At 59.5% G+C, this 20,332-nt stretch overlaps 1 protein-coding gene across 6 annotated transcripts; it reads left to right on the plus strand.

The window, feature by feature from the left end:
* On the plus strand, window positions 1-19,267 carry GET4 (guided entry of tail-anchored proteins factor 4). Of its 6 annotated transcripts, none has more exons than XR_002913394.3 (10): window positions 45-301; window positions 10,064-10,142; window positions 10,575-10,656; window positions 11,372-11,521; window positions 14,195-14,333; window positions 15,441-15,581; window positions 16,524-16,599; window positions 16,683-16,755; window positions 18,165-18,311; window positions 19,026-19,267. XR_002913394.3 is itself a non-coding variant. In XM_009242477.4 (9 exons), exons 1-9 carry the CDS (start codon window positions 141-143, stop codon window positions 18,251-18,253), a joined length of 990 nt encoding a protein of 329 aa, XP_009240752.3. In that variant the 5' UTR covers window positions 1-140; the 3' UTR covers window positions 18,254-19,267. The 6 variants fall into 6 exon arrangements, 4 of the variants coding, with proteins under 4 accessions (XP_009240752.3, XP_063581923.1, XP_063581922.1 ...); XR_008518478.2 differs by lacking the exon at window positions 45-301 and adding an exon at window positions 4,411-8,367; XM_009242477.4 differs by having other exon boundaries at window positions 1-301; window positions 18,165-19,267.
* The last annotated feature ends 1,065 nt before the right edge of the window (window positions 19,268-20,332 follow it).

Raw genomic sequence — 20,332 nt, forward strand, 5'->3', positions numbered from 1 at the left:
GTCGGCCCGCCCGCCCCCGACTGCGCGCGACTCCTCGCGGGCCACCGTAGAAGGGCGTCGGGCGGCCGCCGGGACGGAAGCCGGGAGGCGCTGCCGACCGCGCCTGCGACAGCGTCAGCCCTGCGCGGAGCGCCGGCCCGATGGCGGCGGCGGCGGCGGCGGCGATGGCCGAGCAGGAGAGCGCCCGGAACGGCGGCCGCAACCGCGGCGGCGTCCAGCGTGTGGAGGGCAAGCTGCGCGCCAGCGTGGAGAAGGGCGACTACTACGAGGCGCACCAAATGTACCGGACCCTGTTCTTCAGGTACCCGCGCCCGGCCCTCGCCGCGGCCCGGCGCCCGCCCCCGCCGCCTCCCATTGGCCGCGCCGCCTCGCCCGCGCCCCCATTGGCCCGCGCCGCTGCCCGTCGCGGGGGCGAGCTGGAGCCAGGGGCCGCGGGTCGCCCGGCGGAGGGTCTGGGCCGCGTCGCCGGGCTCTGGCCCTGTGTGGCCCGGCGCCCCCGTTCCCTCGGCCTCTGACTCCCGCCTCGGCTTCCTTCCCCTCCCCCGCGTTCTTCCCCGGCCTTCCCCTACCCCCAGCCTCCACCTGTTCCCTCCTCCGTCCCCACACGCCCCTCGGCCTTCCTCTGTCTCCTCGGCCGCCCCTCTCTCTCGCCCTTCGGTCTCTCTCTCCGGCCGCCTCCCCCGCCCCACCTTGGTCTCGTTCTCTCTCCCCGGCCTCCCCCTGCCCTTCGTCTCTCTCTCCCCGGCCTCCCCCTGCTCCCTCCGTCTCTCTCTCCCCGGCCTCCCCCCGCCCCTCCGTCTCTCTCTCCCCGGCCTCCCCCTGCCCCACCGCCTCGCTCTCCCCGGCCTCCCCCTGCCCCCTCCGTCTCTCTCTTCCCGGCCTCCCCCTGCCCTTCGTCTCTCTCTCCCCGGCCTCCCCCTGCTCCCTCCGTCTCTCTCTCCCCGGCCTCCCCCTGCTCTCCCCGGCCTCCCCCTGCCCCCCCGCCTCGCTCTCCCCGGCCTCCCCCTGCCCCCTCCGTCTCTCTCTCCCCGGCCTCCCCCTGCCCTTCGTCTCTCTCTCCCCGGCCTCCCCCTGCCCCCTCCGTCTCTCTCTCCCCGGCCTCCCCCTGCTCCCTCCGTCTCTCTCTCCCCGGCCTCCCCCTGCCCCCTCCGTCTCTCTCTCCCCGGCCTCCCCCTGCCCTTCGTCTCTCTCTCCCCGGCCTCCCCCTGCTCCCTCCGTCTCTCTCTCCCCGGCCTCCCCCTGCTCCCTCCGTCTCTCTCTCCCCGGCCTCCCCCTGCTCCCTCCGTCTCTCTCTCCCCGGCCTCCCCCCGCCCCTCCGTCTCTCTCTCCCCGGCCTCCCCCCGCCCCCCCGCCTCGCTCTCCCCGGCCTCCCCCTGCCCCCTCCGTCTCTCTCTCCCCGGCCTCCCCCTGCCCCCTCCGTCTCTCTCTCCCCGGCCTCCCCCTGCCCCCTCCGTCTCTCTCTCCCCGGCCTCCCCCTGCCCCCTCCGTCTCTCTCTCCCCGGCCTCCCCCTGCCCCCTCCGTCTCTCTCTCCCCGGCCTCCCCCTGCCCCCTCCGTCTCTCTCTCCCCGGCCTCCCCCTGCTCCCTCCGTCTCTCTCTCCCCGGCCTCCCCCTGCTCCCTCCGTCTCTCTCTCCCCGGCCTCCCCCCGCCCCTCGTCTCTCTCTCCCCGGCCTCCCCCTGCCCCCGCCTTTCTCCCTGTGCTCCCTCTGCCCATCCCCCGTCTCTCTCTGTTCCTCCTGCCCCCAACCCCGGCTCTCTCCCCAACCTCCCCCTGTTCTCGTCCCTTTCGGCTTCCCGCTCCTAGCCTCCACCGCCCCGGACCTCCCCCACCTCTCCCGTGGCCTCCCGCACTCCGCTTCCTTCCGCCAGGCCTTCACCTGCTCCCCACCCCGATACCTCCCTGCCCGAGACCTCCCTGCCCGCTCTCCCCCTCCGTGTTCTCCGGCTCCACCGCCCCTCCCCCACCTCCCTGCACCTCCCGCTTGGCCTCCACCTGTTTCCCCTCCCCCTGGCCCTCCCAAGCCTTCGCCTTCCCGCCCCCCTTTCTCTCTCAGGCCTCCCTGCCCGGCCTCCCACTCCCCTTTGTCTCCACCCTTTCGGGTCTCCTCTTGCCTCCCCAATCTCTCCTCTTGCCCCCACCTGTTCCGCATTCCCCCACCTCCCTGCCTCCCTCCTCCTGGCCTTCAGGTCCTCCAGCCGAGCCCTACACCGGCTCCATAGGAAGTCGCTGGCGTTCCTCTCACCGAGGGTCCAGGCTGAGAGTGAAACCTCTTCTCTGTTGACGCCGCCCGGCCTGCCGAACCGAGTCAGCCGCCTCTGGACCTAGGCTCGGTGACACCTGCGCGGCCCGGTGTAGCCTGGAGGGCGAGCGCGAGCAGAGCTGGCTGTGCTGGGTTAACTGCACGTCCCTCGGGACTGTGACCACGTGGACGTTCCAGGCTGCTGCGTGGCTTGGTTGATACTTTTCAAGACTGCTCTGTTACAGTATTCCTGCTGTCATACAGTTACTGCAGAATGTTCAGTTGTTCTGTGTGTGGCATTCTGTAAATTATGCATATCAGTTTATCTGTTATGGTTCAGGTCAGGGAACAGTCTGGCCAGTCACTAGGAATTGGGTGTGTTTTAAAGATCATTTCAGAGGATTTAGTCTTTTCATGGGGTACCTTTTACTTCTAAACTGCCACAGGACCGTGAATGTTTTGATACTGTATTTAAGGGCAGTTGGTCTGGCCTTTATACAGTTTAGGCCTGTTTTCAGGGGTTTTTTCCTTTTAATAAACTTTTTTTTTTTTTTTTTTTGCGACGGGGTCTCGCTCTGTCCTCTGTCCCAGGCTGGAGTGCAGTGGTGGGATCTCGGCTCACTGCAACCTCTACCTCCCGAGATCAAGCTATTCTGCCTCAGCCTCCTGAGTAGCTGGAATTACTGGCGCGCGCCACCACGCCCGGCTAATTTTTGTATTTTTAGTAGAGACGGGGTTTCACCATGTTGGCCAGGCTGGTCTCGAACTCCTGACCTCGCGATCCGCCCACCTCGGCCTCCCAAAGTGCTGGGATTACAGGCGTGAGCCACCGCACTCAGCCAGTAGACTTTACCTTTTAGAGCAGTTTTTGGTTTGCAGCAAAATGGAGTGTGGTGTGTCCTGAATTCCCCCCTTAGCCTCCTGCCCCACAGACACCCCTCCCGAGTGGAGTCCCTCAGGGACCCATCACCCACATCGGGGTGCATGCCTGGTGTGTGGGGGGATGAGGAACCCCATGAGAGCATCAAGCAGTGCAGCTCCACTCCCTGAAGACCCTCTGCTGGGCTAGATTTTAAATACTTTCTTTCCATAGCAAGTGGAATCTTTACCTGGAGAACTCTGGAGGTGCCACTGTGATTGTAGTTTGCTGGTTCACGTTTGAATTAAACACCGTCTGTCGTGCCGGGCCTGTGCCTGCACCCCGCTGGCTGGAATGTAGCCTGGGTAGGCAAGTGGCCCACATGCAGCGGTGCCAGGTGCTGGTGAGCCCAAGCGAAGGTGGACTCACCAGCCCCAGCCACGGAGCAGGTGCCATTTCGTTGCTGAAAACACTTGTTTGTGCCAGGAAATGAGAAAAGAGGAGTGTTTGTGTCAGTAGTTGTCAATCTTAGCTGACCTGAACGGGCTGGGATGAGGTCCTGGCATCTGTGTTTAGTGTTCACGTTGTTTGTACGGACCCTCCTGAACAGCCCGGGCTAAGGACAGTGCATGTGGGCCCCTGATCGTAGGCTTATGAGGAGACCTCTTACATGACCTGAAGGGCAGCCTTGTTTCCAGAATTTTCTATTAACCTCAACGTAGTATAAATACACACCAGCTAGGCTACATCGCATTTTATTGTTGTATTGTAGATGCTTTTGTTCTTTGAAAACTGAGCTGTTTAATTGGTTTAGAAAGAGATTCGCTTTCCTCCTTAGATGGAACTACTAATTTTATCTGTGGAAGAAACAAGTCTTTGATGCATGACGTTTATAGCGATACGTTTTTAATGCTGGTTGAATTTGTCACTGAACATTTAGCAGCTCCCAAATGGCACGGGTTGTGATAGCGCCTTCAACCTGATTGTTCTTCAGGGATCAAGGCAAAGGTGTCAGTAGGCACTAAACCGTAGAACGCGAGCCTTCCTGTGGGTAGAGGGGCCAGTTATAGAGCTGTGTGATGGGGAACTTTTATGTCGTTCAAGATTCACCCTGATGCCTGCTGTGCCTAGGGATTTGTATATAAATATTTGCCCAATTTGCCGGGCGCAGTGGCTCATGCCTGTAATCCCAACACTCTGGGAGACCGAGGCGGGCAGATCACCTGAGTTTGGGCGTTCAAGACCAGCCTGGCCAACATGGAGAAACCCTGTCTCTACTAAAAATACAGAATTAGCTGGGTGTGGTGGCGCATGCCTGTAATCCCAGCTGCTCCGGAGGCTGAGGCAGGAGAATCGCTTGAACCCAGGAGGCGGAGGTTGTGGTGAGCCGAGATCACGCCACTGCACTCCAGCCTGGGTGACGAGAGGAAACTCCGTCTCGATAAATAAATAAATATTTGCCCAATGATTAACCAGCAAAAATGGATCGCCCCCAAAATCAACAGGTGTTCCTTGTTTTGAGCCACTTCTACGGTGACGAGGGATTTGTCAGTTTTGGTTTTCAGTGATGAGTCCCTGGTCAAGGGTGAATTTTCACAGTGAAACGGGGAGTGATGAGCATTCTGTTCTCTTAAGCCCTCTAGACAGCAGGCCCTGCTGGCCACATGTGACATTGTGAGGTCACCCGGCAGGGGCACGGTGTGGCTTAGCTCGGAAAGCCTGGGCTTTGGGGTCACACGCCACCTCTTACGGGGCCCGGGACACGTTACTGAACCTCTCAAACCTTGGCTTGGAGCCTTTCAAACCAGGAATGAAGACTGAGTCAGCAGCGGCAGCTGTCACCTCGCTGTCATCCGCTGAGACACCGTCCTTGTCTTTCCGGGGTAGAATTCCGTGTGGATTCCCAGCTCTGCCTCAGAGTACTCCATGGGTGTGTCGCTGCCAGAGAAGTCACATTCCCCAAGTTACGCTTTTTGTTTTTTGAGACAATCTCGCTCTGTCGCTCAGGCTGGAGAGCAGTGGTGTGATCTCGGCTCACTGCAGCCTCTGCCTCTTGGGTTCAGGCAATTCTCGTGCCTCAGCCTCATGAGTAGCTGGGAACTACAGGCGCCCGCCACCATGCCTGGCCAATTTTTGTATTTTTGTAGAGACAGGAGTTTCACCATGTTGGCCAGGCTGGTCTCGAACTCCTGACCTCAGGTGATCCACCCGCCCCGGCCTCCCAAAGTGTGGGGATTATAGGTGGGAGCCATAGCACCCAGCCATTTTTTAAAATGCCTTTCTGTCAATAAATATATGTAATTGCACATTTACATTTAAATATTTATGTAAAATGTATAATTTGGTGAGGTCTGACATGAATGAACTATGACCAGTCAAGACATGGAAGATACCACAGCTCTGCGGGGCTCTGCAACCAGGCCTCCTCACCCCCACTCCCACCCCACCCCATCCCTGGCACCCGTGCATCTGCGGGCTGCACTCAGGTGAGGTGGCGTTTCCTGGAGTTTTACGTATGTGGAATCACAGTGTGTGCTTTCTGTCTAACCGCTTGAATTCATTCACCACGGAGGCTGGGAGACTCCTCCAGAGCGTCCGCAGTTCCTTTTATCGCTGAGTGGTTTTCCCTGTGTGTCTCCAGTACAGTCATTTATCCCTTCAGCTGTTGGGTAAATTTACCAAAAGATACTGTTTGTTGGCTTATTTTTAAATATTCTAATGTTTATTTTAGCCTCGGGCAGGTGTGCAGGCTTTGTTGATTTATTTTTAAATATGCTAATGTTTATTTTAGCCTCAGGTCTGTGTGCAGGCTTGGTATATAGGTAAACTCGTGACTTGGGTTTGTCGTACAGATCATTTCAGCACCGGGTACCAAGCGTGGGTACCTGACAGTTTTGTTAAAATGGTTTTCTGAGCCTCTTCCTCTTCCCTCAGGCCGGCCCCAGTGTGTGTTGTTGGCCCCTTTCTGTCCCTGTGTTCTCATCATTCAGCTTCCACTTGGAAGTGGGGACGTGTAGTGCCCGGGATTCTGTTCCCGCGTTAGTTTGCGAAGGATAACGGCCTCCGGCTCCATCCAAGTTCCTGCAAAGGGCATGATCTCGTTCCTTTTTATGGCTGCATAGTATTCCGCGTTGTATATGGACCACATTCTCTTTATCCATCTGCCGCTGACAGACCCCAGCTTGATTCCACGTCAGTGCTGTTGTGAGTGGTGCTGCAGTGGGCATTTGAGTGCGTGCGTCTTTATGGTAGAACCATTTAGAGTCCTCTGGGTATAACCCAGTAGTGGGGTTGCTGGGTCGAATGGTAGTTCTGTTTTTAGTTCTTTTAAGAATTGCCAGACTGCTTTCCAGGATGGTTCAACTAATTTGCACTCCCACCAGCAGGTACAAGCTTTCCCAAGAGATGCTGTTTTAACTCACAGCCACAGCAGTTTAAGGTGAAGGAGAGGGAAGGAATTGGGAACCCAGCAGGTTGGTGTCCCTGGATGTGTGCCCCGCAGAAGTCGGGCAGCAGTTTCTGGTTCGCGTGGTTACGCTAGAGAGCAGCTGACCTTGCCCCGGGGATGGCGCTGGTTGTGGTCATCACCTGATTTCTCCAGACTTCTCCCTGCTGGGACGAAGAGTCAGCTCCCAGGCCAATGGGATTATCAGGGCACTTCGGAGCCACCATCCAGGCCTTGAGGAGCCTCAGCCTTGGCTGTAGTACTTGTAGATTTGCATTTAGAAACTTGATGTGGCTGAGACCGCAGCCCAGAAGGCTGTGACCTGCAGCAGCCGCCCACCTGTCTGCCTGCACGGTCGTGGGTCTGGCTCCTCCTGCCACGTGGTTCCTCCTGCAATGTGTTTGCGTGATTTTTTTTATTGCGGCCTCTGATCTCCTTTTGTGTTTTCAGTCATCTAAAGAGATGTTTAAAAGGAAAATGGTCTAGTGTGTGCTGTGCACACCGTAGCCCAGGGCCTAAGAGGAGCGTCTTGTGAAGGAGCTGTAGTTGCCGGCTCAGGTCCCTTCTCGGAGTGACTGCTGGCAGAGCAGAGCAGGCCTCAGCCGCCCCTACAGGAGCGTCCAGCCAGCCCTGCATCGGGGCGTGAGTGCGCTTTAGCTCGCGGCGGTCGGCAGAGGGGTCCTTGTGAAATCTCCTCTGGCTCCCTGTCCCGAGGCACCTATGTGTGTCTTGAGTATTTCCTCTTCATCCTTCATGTGTCCCTGACAGCTGAATGCGCAAGCCAGCTTCCTTCTGCCAAGAGAGAAGGGCAGGATTCGCCCCATGAGCTCGGTCTTTCTTCATTTGACATCAACAGTCTCGACCACTACTTCTAATGCTTGCGTTTCTGTGTTCTGCTTTTTAATGTTTTTGTAAGAGGAGCAAAATCAGCTAGATTGTTTGCCCAGACCCTTTGCTCTGTGGATACAGATGTTTTGGCCGGCAGAGAGCACCAGCGCTCGCTGGCTCTCAGCGCCTGTCAGCAGGCAGAAGCCGTTTCCCTATCTGGAAGGCACGTCTGGGTGTCCTCACAGCACGGCCAATAGTGTGCAGCGTGCAGAGCCGGGCCGGGAGAAGGCCCGGCCATGCCCAGCTGCCCCCCACTCTCCCCAGCCTCGGGCCTGAGAGGGTACCTGTCCTGGCTTAGTCACCTGGAAACCAAAATCCTTCGCAGCTCCCAGAATTCTCCAGTACAGGAGGAGAAGCCGTCCACGTTCGGAGCCGCCTTAGATGGTTTGCCCGTCGCTGGCATTCCTGGACCTGGAAACGGGTGCCCCCAGCCAGGCCGGGGACCACTGTATGCCCAGAATTCTCCTCCCATCCTTTTTCCCCTTGCCCGGCTCACAGCTGCCCCGGGAAGAAGGGAGCCAGCCGCAAGGCGCAGTCCAAGCCAGGCCAGGGGCCGTGACCATTGGCAGTGCCCCCCAGAACAGGCTCCTCGTGCAGGAATATGGGTCACTGCCTTCCAGGGAGTCCTTCTTTTCTTCTGGTATCTAAGTGGCCACCTCTTGCTTTACCTCAGACAGAAGCATCCAGAACGCTGTGGTATCGGCATAAGCAGAAGCTGGTGTGGTGCTTGCTCAGAGTCGGTGCATGCAGTTCTGCCCATGGCTCCACTGTCAGCAGCATGAGGCCGGGTGTGTCTGGGAGCTTGTTTTTCCAGAGTGCCCTGTGCCAGACGGCTCCCGGCCTCCTCTGAGTCAGTCACGGCCCTGCAGGACTGGAAGTAGGATGGCCGGTCACAGAGTCAGTGGTCCTGTCGAGGCTCCTGCTGTGGTGTTGGGGTGGGTCTCCCTCCAGAACCTTTACTGTGCAGGGAGCGCAGCAAAACCCGAGGCCTGCCAATGGCCTGCAGGCTGACGGGGGGCGGGGGCACTTTCTCTCTTGGGTGCAGGCTTTTCCCTCCTGGTGCCCTGCCTCTGTGCAACCCGATGGGGTCTCCTGTGGGGGGAGGGCCTGTGTGCCAGGCTAATGAGATGCCCGGATGTGGCGGGGCTGTCTGTGTTTGGGGTCCCTGGCTGTGGTGCCTTCTGAAGAGGAACCCTTTTCTGTGGTTAACTGAGCAGCCAGCCGTTTGCGTTCTTGGCTGGCCTTCCCGTCCTGGCAACATCAAGGTCATTCCGGTCCTCAGCGGCATTGCTGTGTCTCTTTATCACCTCCACTGCAATTGTTTTTTGTTTGTTTGTTTTGGAGGGATGGCGCCTCACTCTCATCCGTCAAGGCAGGAGTGCAGTGGTGCAGTCATGGCTTACTGCAGCCTTGACCACCCGGGCTCAAGCAGTCCTCCCACCTCAGCCTCCCGAGTAGCTGGGACCACAGGTGCACGCCACCATGCCCAGCTAATTTTTGTGTTTTTTGTAGAGACAAGGTCTCACTATGTTGCCCAGGCCAGTCTCAAACTCATGAGCTCAAGCGATCCTCTCACCTCAGCCTCCCAAAGGGCTGAGATTACAGGTGTGGGCCCCCGAATCCGGTCTGCACTGCTGTTTACTTAGTATTTTTCTTTAACTAGATTTATTTTTAAACAAGGTTTTGTCCAAGGACATTTGGCTCGCAGGCACAGAGGTGATTAACTGGTTATGTATCTTTTGATAGTAAGGCGGTGATAATTAGGAAAAATGTGTAGCCAATGAAATAACATGTTCTGGGCCCCACCACTGGACCTGGGAGGTGCAGCGCGTCCCAGCAGAGGCCGCCTCCTGCCCTCCACGCCTGCTGTTCTCGCAGGCAGGGGCTCTGCTGCTTACAGCAGCGCGGCCACCTCGGCTTCTCTCCACATCGTCTGTCGCGCGCTGGTCCCCACCACACCTCTCGCCACCCCGTGCCTCTGTCTCTGTGCAGCCTGAGGAGCTCCAGCTTTCCCTGCCAACGGTGCTCTGGGAGTGGGGACGTGATGCAGGGCGAGCATGATGCAACGGGGCACCCCAGACCCTTCCCTCCCGTGGGGGGGAGGGTTGCGGCGGGCAGAGGGCAGGGACACTGGCCCCGTGGGGGAAGAAGGTGCTGTCACAGCCGTTACTGTCCCCCGTGGGACCCCAGCCTGGAGCCCCCCATCCTTTGGCTCCTGCCTGTGGCCGCCCAGCTCTCAGGTGGCCACACGCACATCCCCTGCTCCTTCCCTGCGCACCTGCCCTGCCCAGCGGCCTTACTGGTCCCAGCTGCTGAAACCGGTGAGCTGCTCCAGGGTGAGGCTGCTTTCTGGCTCCTGGTGTATTTGGACACAGATAGGCCCTTAGTGTCCAGAGGCGCCCCACGCAGCCCTCATGGTCAGCAGGACATCCAGGATAGACCCCCTCCATGCAGTACCTGGGCCTTGGGAGTGGCTGCCCTGTTCTTGGCAAAAAGTGTCTGTGCGTATGGGGAGCACCCGCTTTTAGGATGCCACCTGTTCCTGGGCGCCTTGTTTTTAGCTTCTGACCTGAAGATGAGCGGGGGAGCGCAGTGGCGAGGGCGCGGCTCACGGTCTCCTCTCTGTGGCAGGTACATGTCCCAGAGCAAGCACGCGGAGGCCCGGGAGCTCATGTACTCGGGAGCCCTGCTCTTCTTCAGCCATGGCCAGGTAAGCCGTCTTGCTTCCTCCTGCATCCCTTCCTGCTCTGGGCAGGCAAGTTGAGGTGGGAATGACACGGGAGAGGCCTGATGGGCAACCTTGCGCTGCCCTGGGCCTTGGCCACTGGGGCTGCGGGTGGCAGAGGGGCCCAGAGTCCCCGGCTCGGCTGCTCCACTCTGAAGGCTAGGGCTCTGCGCTGCGTTTGTGCACGATGGGGCTGAGAGGGCGTTGTGTTGGTATAAACGGTCCTGTCCGTTTTCATTTGATTCTCGGCCAGGAGATCTCTGTTTTTCGGTGGCATTGCCAAGGGACGTGGTGCTCAGAATAGACTCCTCAGCACTGGCCGCGCTCTGGTTTCTGCTGGAAACCCAGCCTTGTCTTTTCTGTCCTGAACAGGTCAGGGTTTTGTTCTTGATTTTTGTGTGTTGCTTTCTTTTGTAGCAAAACAGTGCAGCAGACTTGTCCATGCTGGTCCTGGAGTCCCTGGAGAAGGCGGAAGTGGAGGTGGCTGACGAGCTGCTGGGTGAGCATCCGGCCCTTCACCCCAGGACCCTGTGACAGCGGCCCCAGTACGCCCCTCCCCGGGCCTCTGCACTGTGTTTTGTGTGTGCGTTTAGAGGTCTTGTGTGCTCTGGGGTTAACTCTGCTGCAGAGGCAATTCCCACCTGGTCCCAGTGAGCCGGGCCCCCTGGCTGACCCTGGCCGAGCACACTGCAGGCTAAGCAGGACCTGCTGTGACTCATAGGCAGGGCATGATTGGGGCCCTGTGCTCTCCACTGCTCCAATGCACAGTGGCCTCCTCGCCAGCCGGCAAGGTGGGGCACCGCTTTGGCTTGTCGGCCTGTCCTTTCGGGTGACGTGCGGTTGGCAGAGCCCTTCTGTGAGCCGCCCGGCTACGAGTCCCACTCCTAGTCCCTGCTGTTCTGGGAGATGCCCCCGGGCGAGAGCCAGGTACCCAGAGCGGCCACAGCTGTTCCTGGACTCCAGCTCCCCACGGCACCTTCCCCAGCCCCCACCTCAGCCAGGGCATCCGTCCTTCCTCGCTGTGCTCTGGGGCACGTGGCGCTGGCACTGCGGTGGGCAGCTCAGTGGGGTGGTCCACAGCTTACTCAGAGATGCCCAGCAGCTTCCTCTTCCTGTTAAGTAGTTGCGGATGGAAATCCACTTCTGTGAGGCATGTGGGACAGAGAGCCGGAGTTGCCGTGCGTTCCTCTGATGAGGGTCTGTGCTGTTTGCAGAAAATCTGGCTAAAGTGTTCAGCCTGATGGACCCCAACTCTCCTGAGCGCGTGGCCTTTGTGTCCAGAGCCCTGAAGTGGTCCAGTGGGGGCTCTGGGAAGCTAGGCCACCCCCGGCTGCACCAGCTGCTGGCCCTCACCCTGTGGAAAGGTAGGCCTGGGGCCAGGGCAGGCGTGGGCACCTCTCTGCTCTCACGGTATTGATTTGCACTGTGCGTTCCAATATATCAGGGTCGCCCACCAGGGCAGGGATGGGGTTTCACCCTGTGGTCACGTGGGCCAGTCCATGGAGGCCCATGCGCCATGCTAAGCCCGGGATCAGAGCCACTGCACCCAAGCTGCGAGAAGGGGGGCAGGCGGCCGCCTCTCCAGGCCTTCCCATGGGACGTTCTGACCCTCAGAGGCAGCCGTGCCCTCACGGGGCCTATGCGTGCTGCTGCTCCTTTCTGGAACGTTCTTTCCAGCATTGGGATGGTGCCATGCCCTGTTTTTCTCCTTTACGCTGACCTCATCTTCTGATGAAGCCTTTGTGGGGATTAATCACCCTGTGGTGGGGTCTGGTTGTCTACATGGTGTGGTTGGTGTTTTTAGTTCCACGCAGCTCTGAGGCGAGAGTGGTGCTGGGTAAATGTTCATTGAGTGACTTGAACGAGGTGCTAATGGGGGTTTAGAAGCGTCCTCCCCAGGGCATTCCCTGGGATGGCAAGCGCCCCAGCGCCGTGAGATGGTTTCCTTCCTGCCGTCAGGGAGGCCTGCTCGGGTCTGCATGTGCTTGGGCTTGGCGGGTGGGGAGGCGGCACGCAGGGTAGCCCCCGCACTGGAAGCTCTAGGAACTTGGATCTAGGCTGAAAGCCTTTGCTCTAGAGTTCAGGGCTGCTGAGCTTGGAACAGCTCCTCCTAGACACAGCGCGGCGCGGTGGCAGCTGCATGAGGGCCCACGTACCCTGCACACGTCAGCAGCCCTTCCGACCTTGTCCCTGGTCATGTGAAATGCACACCCATCCGACCTCCGACCTTGTTCCTGGTCAGGCAGGTTCTGCCTGGGCTGTGACGGGAGGCTCGGTGCCCTCAGGCACCCGGCAGGCGTTCCCGACCTTCTCCCTGAGCGACAGGGATGGGAAGTAGAGTTAGGAGGCTCTCCTTGGAGGAGCTTGGCGGAACCCGGCCCTGGCTGTGTGCCGAGTGGCGGGGCACCCACAGGGAGATGAGCTGGTGCCTATCTCTTGCCTCAGTCTCCCTGTGGTCGCCTCCTTCCTCAGAAGGGACTGGCCCAGGGCTGGTGCCTCCTTGGCCCCTGGAGCATACCTGCTGCTGCTGCCTTCCCTGGCCTCTGGCGACAGCAGGCCTCCTGTACTCCACCCGTCCCCAAGCCAGCATGGCTCCACACAGAACACGGCCGCAGACAACCATCCTCTGTTCTGCATAGCGAACCGCCGCTCTGTGTGGGCCCCACTGCCAGGTTAGGGAGGCAGGAGCTGCCCCCACCCCCTGCCCGGGAGCTGTTGCCTATCCTTCGGATGAATCAGGAACAAGTGCGTCAACACTGGGTGGCCGCCCTCGCCACTCCTGTGCACAGGCCCTGTGGGGAGAGCCAGGCAGTGGGTGGCGTGGGACAGGTGACATCCATGCGCAGTGCCCAGGAGACCTGCATGGCAGCTCCTAAGATAGGTACAAGCGATCATAAGGAGGGACGTAATCTCCCCACCCACCACAGGATCAGGTTGAGGCCGTCCAGGGAGCGCGTGGGAGGGCTGTGCTCGGCGCGTCTGCAGAGATCCCCTGAAGAGGGGCCCTGGCTGCCTCCCACTGGGGTGGGTGCGGGCCCAGGTCCCTGACACCATGACGGTGCTGTGGGACTTTGATGGACCTCACCTGGGGAGCCCAGGCCTGCTCCACGCCAAGGTGGCCATGCACGGTCTCTGCAGTCCTGAGCACAGGCTCCATACAGGACCTGAGGCCTGGGCTCCATGACACTTGGGCTATATGCTTCCTTGGTGCTTCCTTCCTGGGGATGAAATCACACCCATAGGTAAAGGTTTGGGAGTGGAGGGAGACAACAGGAGACAAAGCAAGGTGACGAGGACTCTGGCAGCCACAAAGGCAGCAGGAGGGCCCTGGAGGCTCCTGTTGGGCAACACAGTCAGGAAAGGGCCCACTAGGTGGGAGAGGCGGGTGCCTGGTGAGTGCTGAGATCTGCACCACGAGAAGGCTGGGCTCCCACGGCATGCATGGGGCCTGGGAGTGGAGGGAGCGTGAGCGGGTGTTAGGACGGGCCTGGGAGTGGAGGGAGCGCGAGCGGGTGTTAGGATGGGGCTTGGGAGTGGAGGGAGCGCGAGCGGGTGTTAGGACGGGCCTGGGAGTGGAGTGTGTTTATGAGATGTTGAGGGTTGGTCGTTGGGTCAGTGCGGTGAGAACATCAGGCTGGTTTCTGCTGTTGATCTACATCCGAGGTGCATTGGCCTGGGCCCTGATTACATTGCTTCCCTGTAAGTTGCTTCTGGTAGGTGAGAAGGGTCATATGGTAACACTAATTGGTCATAACAACGCACGTTAATGTGGTTGGATTAAGCAGCTCCGAGAGCTTGGAGAATAAACGTGTTGCATAGCTGAGTGACTTTTCCCTGTTGATCTGTTTATTTGGTGCTGCGTGTGAGGCCTGGGCTGGCTCTGAGTCCCTATCAGGTACCTCTGCCTGTGGGCTCTGGCTGGGCTCTCCTCCAGGGCGGGCAGGCGGGCTAGAATTAACATGGAGTATCTTTCCACCTTTCCTGTTCTGTGTTATATTCATGAAATGTATTTAAATTTTTCTGTGTTTCCTTTGCAGAACAAAACTATTGTGAGTCGCGATATCATTTTCTGCACTCAGCGGACGGGGAGGGCTGTGCCAACATGCTGGTGGAGTATTCCACGTCCCGCGGCTTCCGCAGCGAGGTGGACATGTTCGTGGCCCAGGCCGTGCTACAGTAGGTGGCTGTGGCTCTTTGGGTCTCGGCTTCCATTGCTGCCTTGGCCGGGCGGCCTTAGAGCAGGTCCCCTTGTCCCCTGTCTGAGCCGAGCTGCAGGATAAACTGAGTTCACTCTGGGCAGAGCCCACAGTGCACTTGTCAGCCTGACCCATGATTTTTCATAAGTTTAACCAATTTTAAGAAGTATTTTAGAAACTCCCCCTTTCCCGACGGGCACTGGAGTGCCCTACACGCACCCCTCTTGCCTCTCGCCCACTGCCGGGAGGCCCCGCGGTCTCTGCTGTACTGAGGCCTGCCTCGGCCAGTTCTTTCCCGCAGTATCTGGAAATGCGGAGAATTGTGAGCATCTACCTCGCGGGCCCCTCCCGCCAGCTCGCTGGGGCGTCCTGCGGGCTGGGCTCCGGGCGCTGCCTGCTGCAGGTGCCTTCGCTTCCTTTCTCACGAAAGCCTGACTTGTGCCGTCAGCTTCTTCCCACAGAGCAAACACGGACTTCAAGGCGGGCGTTGGGGATTTGATGTAGGATTTGGGGACAGACACCCTCTGACCTCAGCGCTGCCCACCGTGGAGCTCTGCCAGGAGCTGGCGTCCGTGACTTAAGTGAAAAGCTGGGTCAAACCCGGAGCTCCCTGGCTCTGCGCCACGCTGTGTACATGTTTTCTCTGGGATGATGGTGGCCCCACCCGTGGGGCGCTGAGCCCTCCCCTTGGGTCCTCCTCGAACAGAAGCCAGGGTCTGTGCGGCACCCGCCAGCTGCTGGGCCGTGGCCGGGTGTTCTGGTGTGGGCCGGCACCTGACGGGTGCAGGCAGCCTCGGGAGAGGAGAGCTTGCTCGGTGCGTCACGTAGTCGGGGCTCAGGCTGGGGCCCGGCTCCGGAGCCTGGTCACCTTCCCAAGCTTCATTCTCGTCACCTGTGAATCGCAGGCTTCCCTGGTGTGCCCTGCACGTGAGAGGAGACACGCGTGAAGCACCGGGTCCCTCCGTGGCCTGGGGCCGCGGGAACCGTGGGCGCACGAGCTTGGGAAGGATGTGTCGGAGGTTGGCGCCTGTGCGGGCAGAAGCTGTGTCCTCCAGCCCTTCTGCCACCAGCATGTTCTCATTTCCAGGTTTCTCTGTTTAAAAAACAAAAGTAGCGCATCGGTGGTCTTCACGACGTACACCCAGAAGCACCCGTCCATCGAGGACGGGCCTCCATTTGTGGAGCCGCTGCTCAACTTCATCTGGTTCCTGCTGCTGGCTGTGGACGGGTGCGTCTTGGTATCCTGCGGGGGGAGGGGGCTGTGAATGTGGTGGTGTGGATAGCTCTGTGGGTGTATGTGCAAGTGTAGCTGTGGGGTGTGTAGCCGTGTTGGGTATATGTATGGGGTATGAGTGCTGGGTGTAGACGCGGCACCGGTGTGTGTGCGGGTCTGTTGGGTGTAGACATGGTAGTGCGGGTAGCTGTGTGGGTGTATGTGCAAGTGTAGACATGGCATGGGGGTGTGTAGGTGTTGGGCCTCTGTGTGGTGGTATAGGGGTGTGGGGTGGTGTGGGTGCAGACATATGGGGGGTTTGTGCGGGTGTTGGGTGTCCATGTGGTGTGGGTGTGTGTAGATGTGGCGTGTGCAGGTGTGTTATGTGTAGACATGTATGCAAGTGTGAGTGCAGGTGTAGACGGATTGTGTGCAGGTATTGGGTGTCTGGTGTGGGTAGTTGGGGTGCGTGCAGGTATGTGTGTGGTGTGTAGACGTGTGGGTAGCTGTGGGGGTGTGCAGGTGTGTGTAGTGGGTATAGACGTGGCATGGGTTGCTGTGTGTGTGCAGGTGTTGGGTGTTTGCAGGTGAGTGTTGGGTGTAGGCGCGGTGGTGTGTGCAGGTGAGGGTTGGGTGCAGGCGCGGTGGCGTGTGCAGGTGAGTGTTGGGTGCAGGCGCGGTGGTGTGTGCAGGTGAGTGTTGGACGCAGGCGCGGTGGTGTGTGCAGGTGAGTGTTGGGTGCAGGCGCGGTGGTGTGTGCAGGTGAGTGTTGGACGCAGGCGCGGTGGTGTGTGCAGGTGAGTGTTGGACGCAGGCGCGGTGGTGTGTGCAGGTGAGTGTTGGGTGCAGGCGCGGTGGTGTGTGCAGGTGAGTGTTGGGTGCAGGCGCGGTGGTGTGTGCAGGTGAGTGTGGTCCTGTCCTGCTCACCCAGCACGTCCCTGTGTCTCTCTGTCCTAGTGGGAAGCTGACGGTGTTCACTGTGCTGTGTGAGCAGTACCAGCCATCCCTCCGGCGGGACCCGATGTACAACGAGGTGAGGGCTTGGGGCTAGGGAGGGAGGAGGGGACCCCACGGCCTGGGTCCACCCGCTCTGAGCCCGCTGCCTGTGCCTTGCAGTACCTCGACCGCATAGGACAGCTGTTCTTCGGCATCCCGCCCAAGCAGACGTCTTCCTACGGAGGCCTGCTCGGTAAGCCGGGGCGCCTTTGCCACACCCACCACAGCCCTGGGTCGGTGTGGAGTCGTCGTCTCTGCCCAGGAAGGTCCAGTGCAGTCCTTCATGTAGAAGTGGTTTTCTGCTCTTTTAAATGTTTCTCAGTTTACTTTTGTTAGTAGGAAATTAGATTTCAGAGTTGAAAATTCTAGCACGGTGGTTCCCAGCCCCGTCTCCACTCCAGAGCTCCCCATCCCTGAGGTGTCTCCCATTTCTGGCAGGGGTCACATCGCGTGGCCGGCTGCGTGCTCACCTGTTTCTCTGTGCGCCACGCCAGATGGCCTCCGTGAGCCTGGTGTGCCCGGGACACTGCTGGCCGTTGTGCTGGGGCAGGCAGCGCTGCCGTGGCTGTGGGGTCGCGGCAGGGCTGGTGTCTCACTGTGGGTGGTGTCTCATGGCACCGCGGGAGAGGCCCCTCACTGAGGCGCTTGCCTTCCCAGCGTCACCTGTCTGGGTTTATTTTAGTGGGAGGTTTGAGGTGGTGACCTCTCCCCACAGATGTCTGCCCTGGTGCAGCTGCGTCATGTGGCGGGCCCCGTCCTCCCCAGATGCCCACCCGTACACACACCCTCACCGTGCCCTGCGACACAGGCGCCTCCACCCCAACACCCTTCAGGAGCGCCCTGAGTCTTCTCATGACTGTCCGGTCGAACCCGCAGCCTGAGCTGCCGTTCCACAGAAGCGCCGTCAGGGCGTGTCCTGAGATTGGGGTGACGTCGTGGATAAGAGAGGGTGACACCGCCACGGCCGTGTCTTTGTATTCGAAGAACACGGTGTAACGTCTCGTTTGGGTTCAGGAGACTTTTTGAACTTTGGGTTTGTATGTACAGAGTAGTTGTTGATTGGATAAAAATCAGATGACAGTGACCGCACTTGGCCCCTGTGGGAGCAGCCGCTGAAGCTTTGGCACATCCAGTTGATTCGTGTGTCACCGTAGGGTGCAGCGCACGTGTACTTTACAGCCGCAGTTCTCTGTTGAAAAGTATCTTTCCGTGAGGTTGTGTTGGCTCTGTAGGTCCCTCTGTGGCTCCTGTTGGTGGGTGTGGAGGGTGGTTCTGCAGGGCCCCCGTGGCTGCTGCATGGCCCCATTGGTGGACGTGGGAGGGTGGTTCTGTGGAGTCCCCTGTGGCCCGTTGGTGGACGTGGAAGGCGGCTCTGTAGAGTCCCCCGTGGCTGCTCTGTGTTTGAGTATCTGTGGTCATCAGCTCCCTCTCCTCCAGAGGGTCCTGTCCCGGGGTTCCTGGGTTGTAGACAGTAGCATTGTGAGGCTTTTGCTTGTTGCATGGAACACTGGGGACACCTTGCGAGATGTCTGTGGGAAGGAGGGGTTTGGGGGCCTGTGGGAGGCTGCCCAGGCCTGACCGTCACGGTGTCCTTCTTTCCAGGGAACCTTCTGAGCAGCCTCATGGGCTCCTCAGAGCAGGAGGAGGGGGAGGAGAGCCCCAGCGACGGCAGCCCCATCGAGCTGGACTGAACTGGCCGGGTCACGTGGAGACACCACGGTCGACGACGGCTCGAGGGACGTTTCAGAGGCGAGTCCTGGGTGGCTCCTCGCCTGGGGGCTCCTGGCCCTGAGGCTGGCGGTGGCCACATGCCGGCGCGTGTCTGTTTCTGTGCGGCGGCTCAGGGTGGCGCGGCTGCCAGTCGCTGTGCTGCTGGGACCCAAGAGTGGGGCGTCGCCCCTGCTGGCCGCCGCATCCCCCGAGATTGACCCACAATAAAGCACAGGCCTTACCGCGGCGTCACCCTCTCCCACTCCTTTGTTCTGGGTCCTTTCGGGAGGGCTGATGGGTGGCACAGGAGGCCCGACCTCAGGGGGGCTGGGCGCATCACGCTCCTTGCCGGGCGTCCAGCACAGCTGCGGTCACCAAAGCAGGTGCTGCCCTCGGACCTGAGAGCCCAGCCAGGACCTATGTGGTCTACAAATGGGAGCGGCCGTTTGTGAGCACGGGCCTCTCTGCAGTCACGACGGACTGGTCCCCATCGCAGATGGAGCGCATGTGCCCTGCGCCACATCCTCACGCTCGCTGGAGGGACGCGTGTGGCGGGACGGTGCCCACGGGTACTTGCAGCTGTGTCCCATGTGGCATCCCAGAGCTGCGCCCTGCTGGTCTCTGTGAGCGCCACGCTGCTGTGCTGGAAATGCCGCTTTAAAAAGGGATACCGTGGGACTCTGCCCGTCTCTTTCATAACGCAATATTTATTTGTATTGGGTGATGATTGATTCTTTTGACCTAACATTTTAGGTTTTAACCAAATAACCGGTCCAGGAGTGAGCAGCTCCGTTCTGTCACAGATGCTACTCCAGATGTTACCAGAACAATGGCAAAAGGGGAGACGCTCTATTTTTTCACAGTTAAATGACAGTTGTAGATTGATACGCAGTTGTGCATGGGAAGGGGAAACGCACAGCTTTATTTACTGTAAAGTGGAATTTAAGGAAGGCTTGTGTGAACTGTTGCACATAAATAAACCCTTTCTACCGGGCTGTGCGACGCTGGTCCTTTCTCGGGCACTGGTGTGGGGATCTCTGCTCTCAGGGCTGTGCCTGGGAGCCCCCAGAGGAGGCGTACCCTGTGGCCAGACTGCCCGTGCGTGGACGGAGCAGAGGGCTATCAGGAAGTCACATTCACTCGGCTGTGGTTTTAGAAATAAATTGTGTAATTTCATCGAAATTCATAAAAATCAAATCCCCCAGGTCTGGGTGTCACAGCCTCCAAGAGCAGGCCCTTGGGTTGCGCGGGAGACAGACAGCGGTGCAGAGCCCCTACCCTGTCCTAGGTGCTGACAGGACACCCGTCCCTCCCGTGTGGCACTTGCTTTGAACAGCTAGTTCCATCCGGAGTGACTGAGGATTTTGTGTGCGGCCTCACTCAGGCTTACCGTGAGACGGCAGGAACAGCCGGCCGGAGCCCTACAGGCGGCCCCTTGTGGCCTGTGCTGAGCCTGCGCTGCGGCGTCTGCCTCTGTGCGTCTCAGGACTTCGCAGCGGAGTCACGGTCCGTCCCTGTGCCTGCTGTGAACGCTGCCAGCGAGGGGATGCCCTTCCCCACAGCTGTGTCCACACGGGGAGGTGTGGACAGCCAGAGAGCAACCACCTGTGCCTGCGCACCTCGCCTGGTTTGAAAAATTCTTTCCCCCATTAGAAAGTTGTTCTGTGATTTTTAAAATGTGACAGTCATCGGTGTCCTCAGCGCACACGTGGACACGTGCACATTTGGGGACACGCACTCACACACTGAGCATGTGCCCACACTTTCACGCCGTGGGGAGGGCTGTGGGCACTGCTGGTTTCCCCCGGGGGTGTGTCCAGCACAGCCCAGGGCTCTCCCTGACCCAGGCCCAGTTCTCTCACCTCGGGTTAGGACCGTGGCACCTGGTGAGGTTGCATGGCACGTGCCTGGGGTTTCAGCTCCAAATGGGGGTACCTCGCCCACGTCCTCATCACCAGCACAGCTGCCTTGGGGACCCCTAGGCTGGGGTTGGGAGACCTCTACTTCGCCCTAGGGCCCCAGCTCCTCATTGGAGAAGTGGGATTCAGCATGTTCTGTGT

The sequence above is a fragment of the Pongo abelii genome, chromosome 6 (genome assembly GCF_028885655.2).
Source record: "Pongo abelii isolate AG06213 chromosome 6, NHGRI_mPonAbe1-v2.0_pri, whole genome shotgun sequence".
NCBI lineage: Eukaryota > Metazoa > Chordata > Mammalia > Primates > Hominidae > Pongo > Pongo abelii.

Excerpts from the sequence above, each read along its gene's own strand:
- GET4 (XM_054545746.2), top strand. The coding sequence starts at position 8,177 with ATGCAGTTCTGCCCATGGCTCCACTGTCAGCAGCATGAGGCCGGGTGT. Across the intron at positions 16,600-16,682 it reads GGGACCCGATGTACAACGAG|TACCTCGACCGCATAGGACA; the intron begins GTGAGGGCTTGG and ends TGTGCCTTGCAG. Across the intron at positions 16,756-18,164 it reads TTCCTACGGAGGCCTGCTCG|GGAACCTTCTGAGCAGCCTC; the intron begins GTAAGCCGGGGC and ends CCTTCTTTCCAG.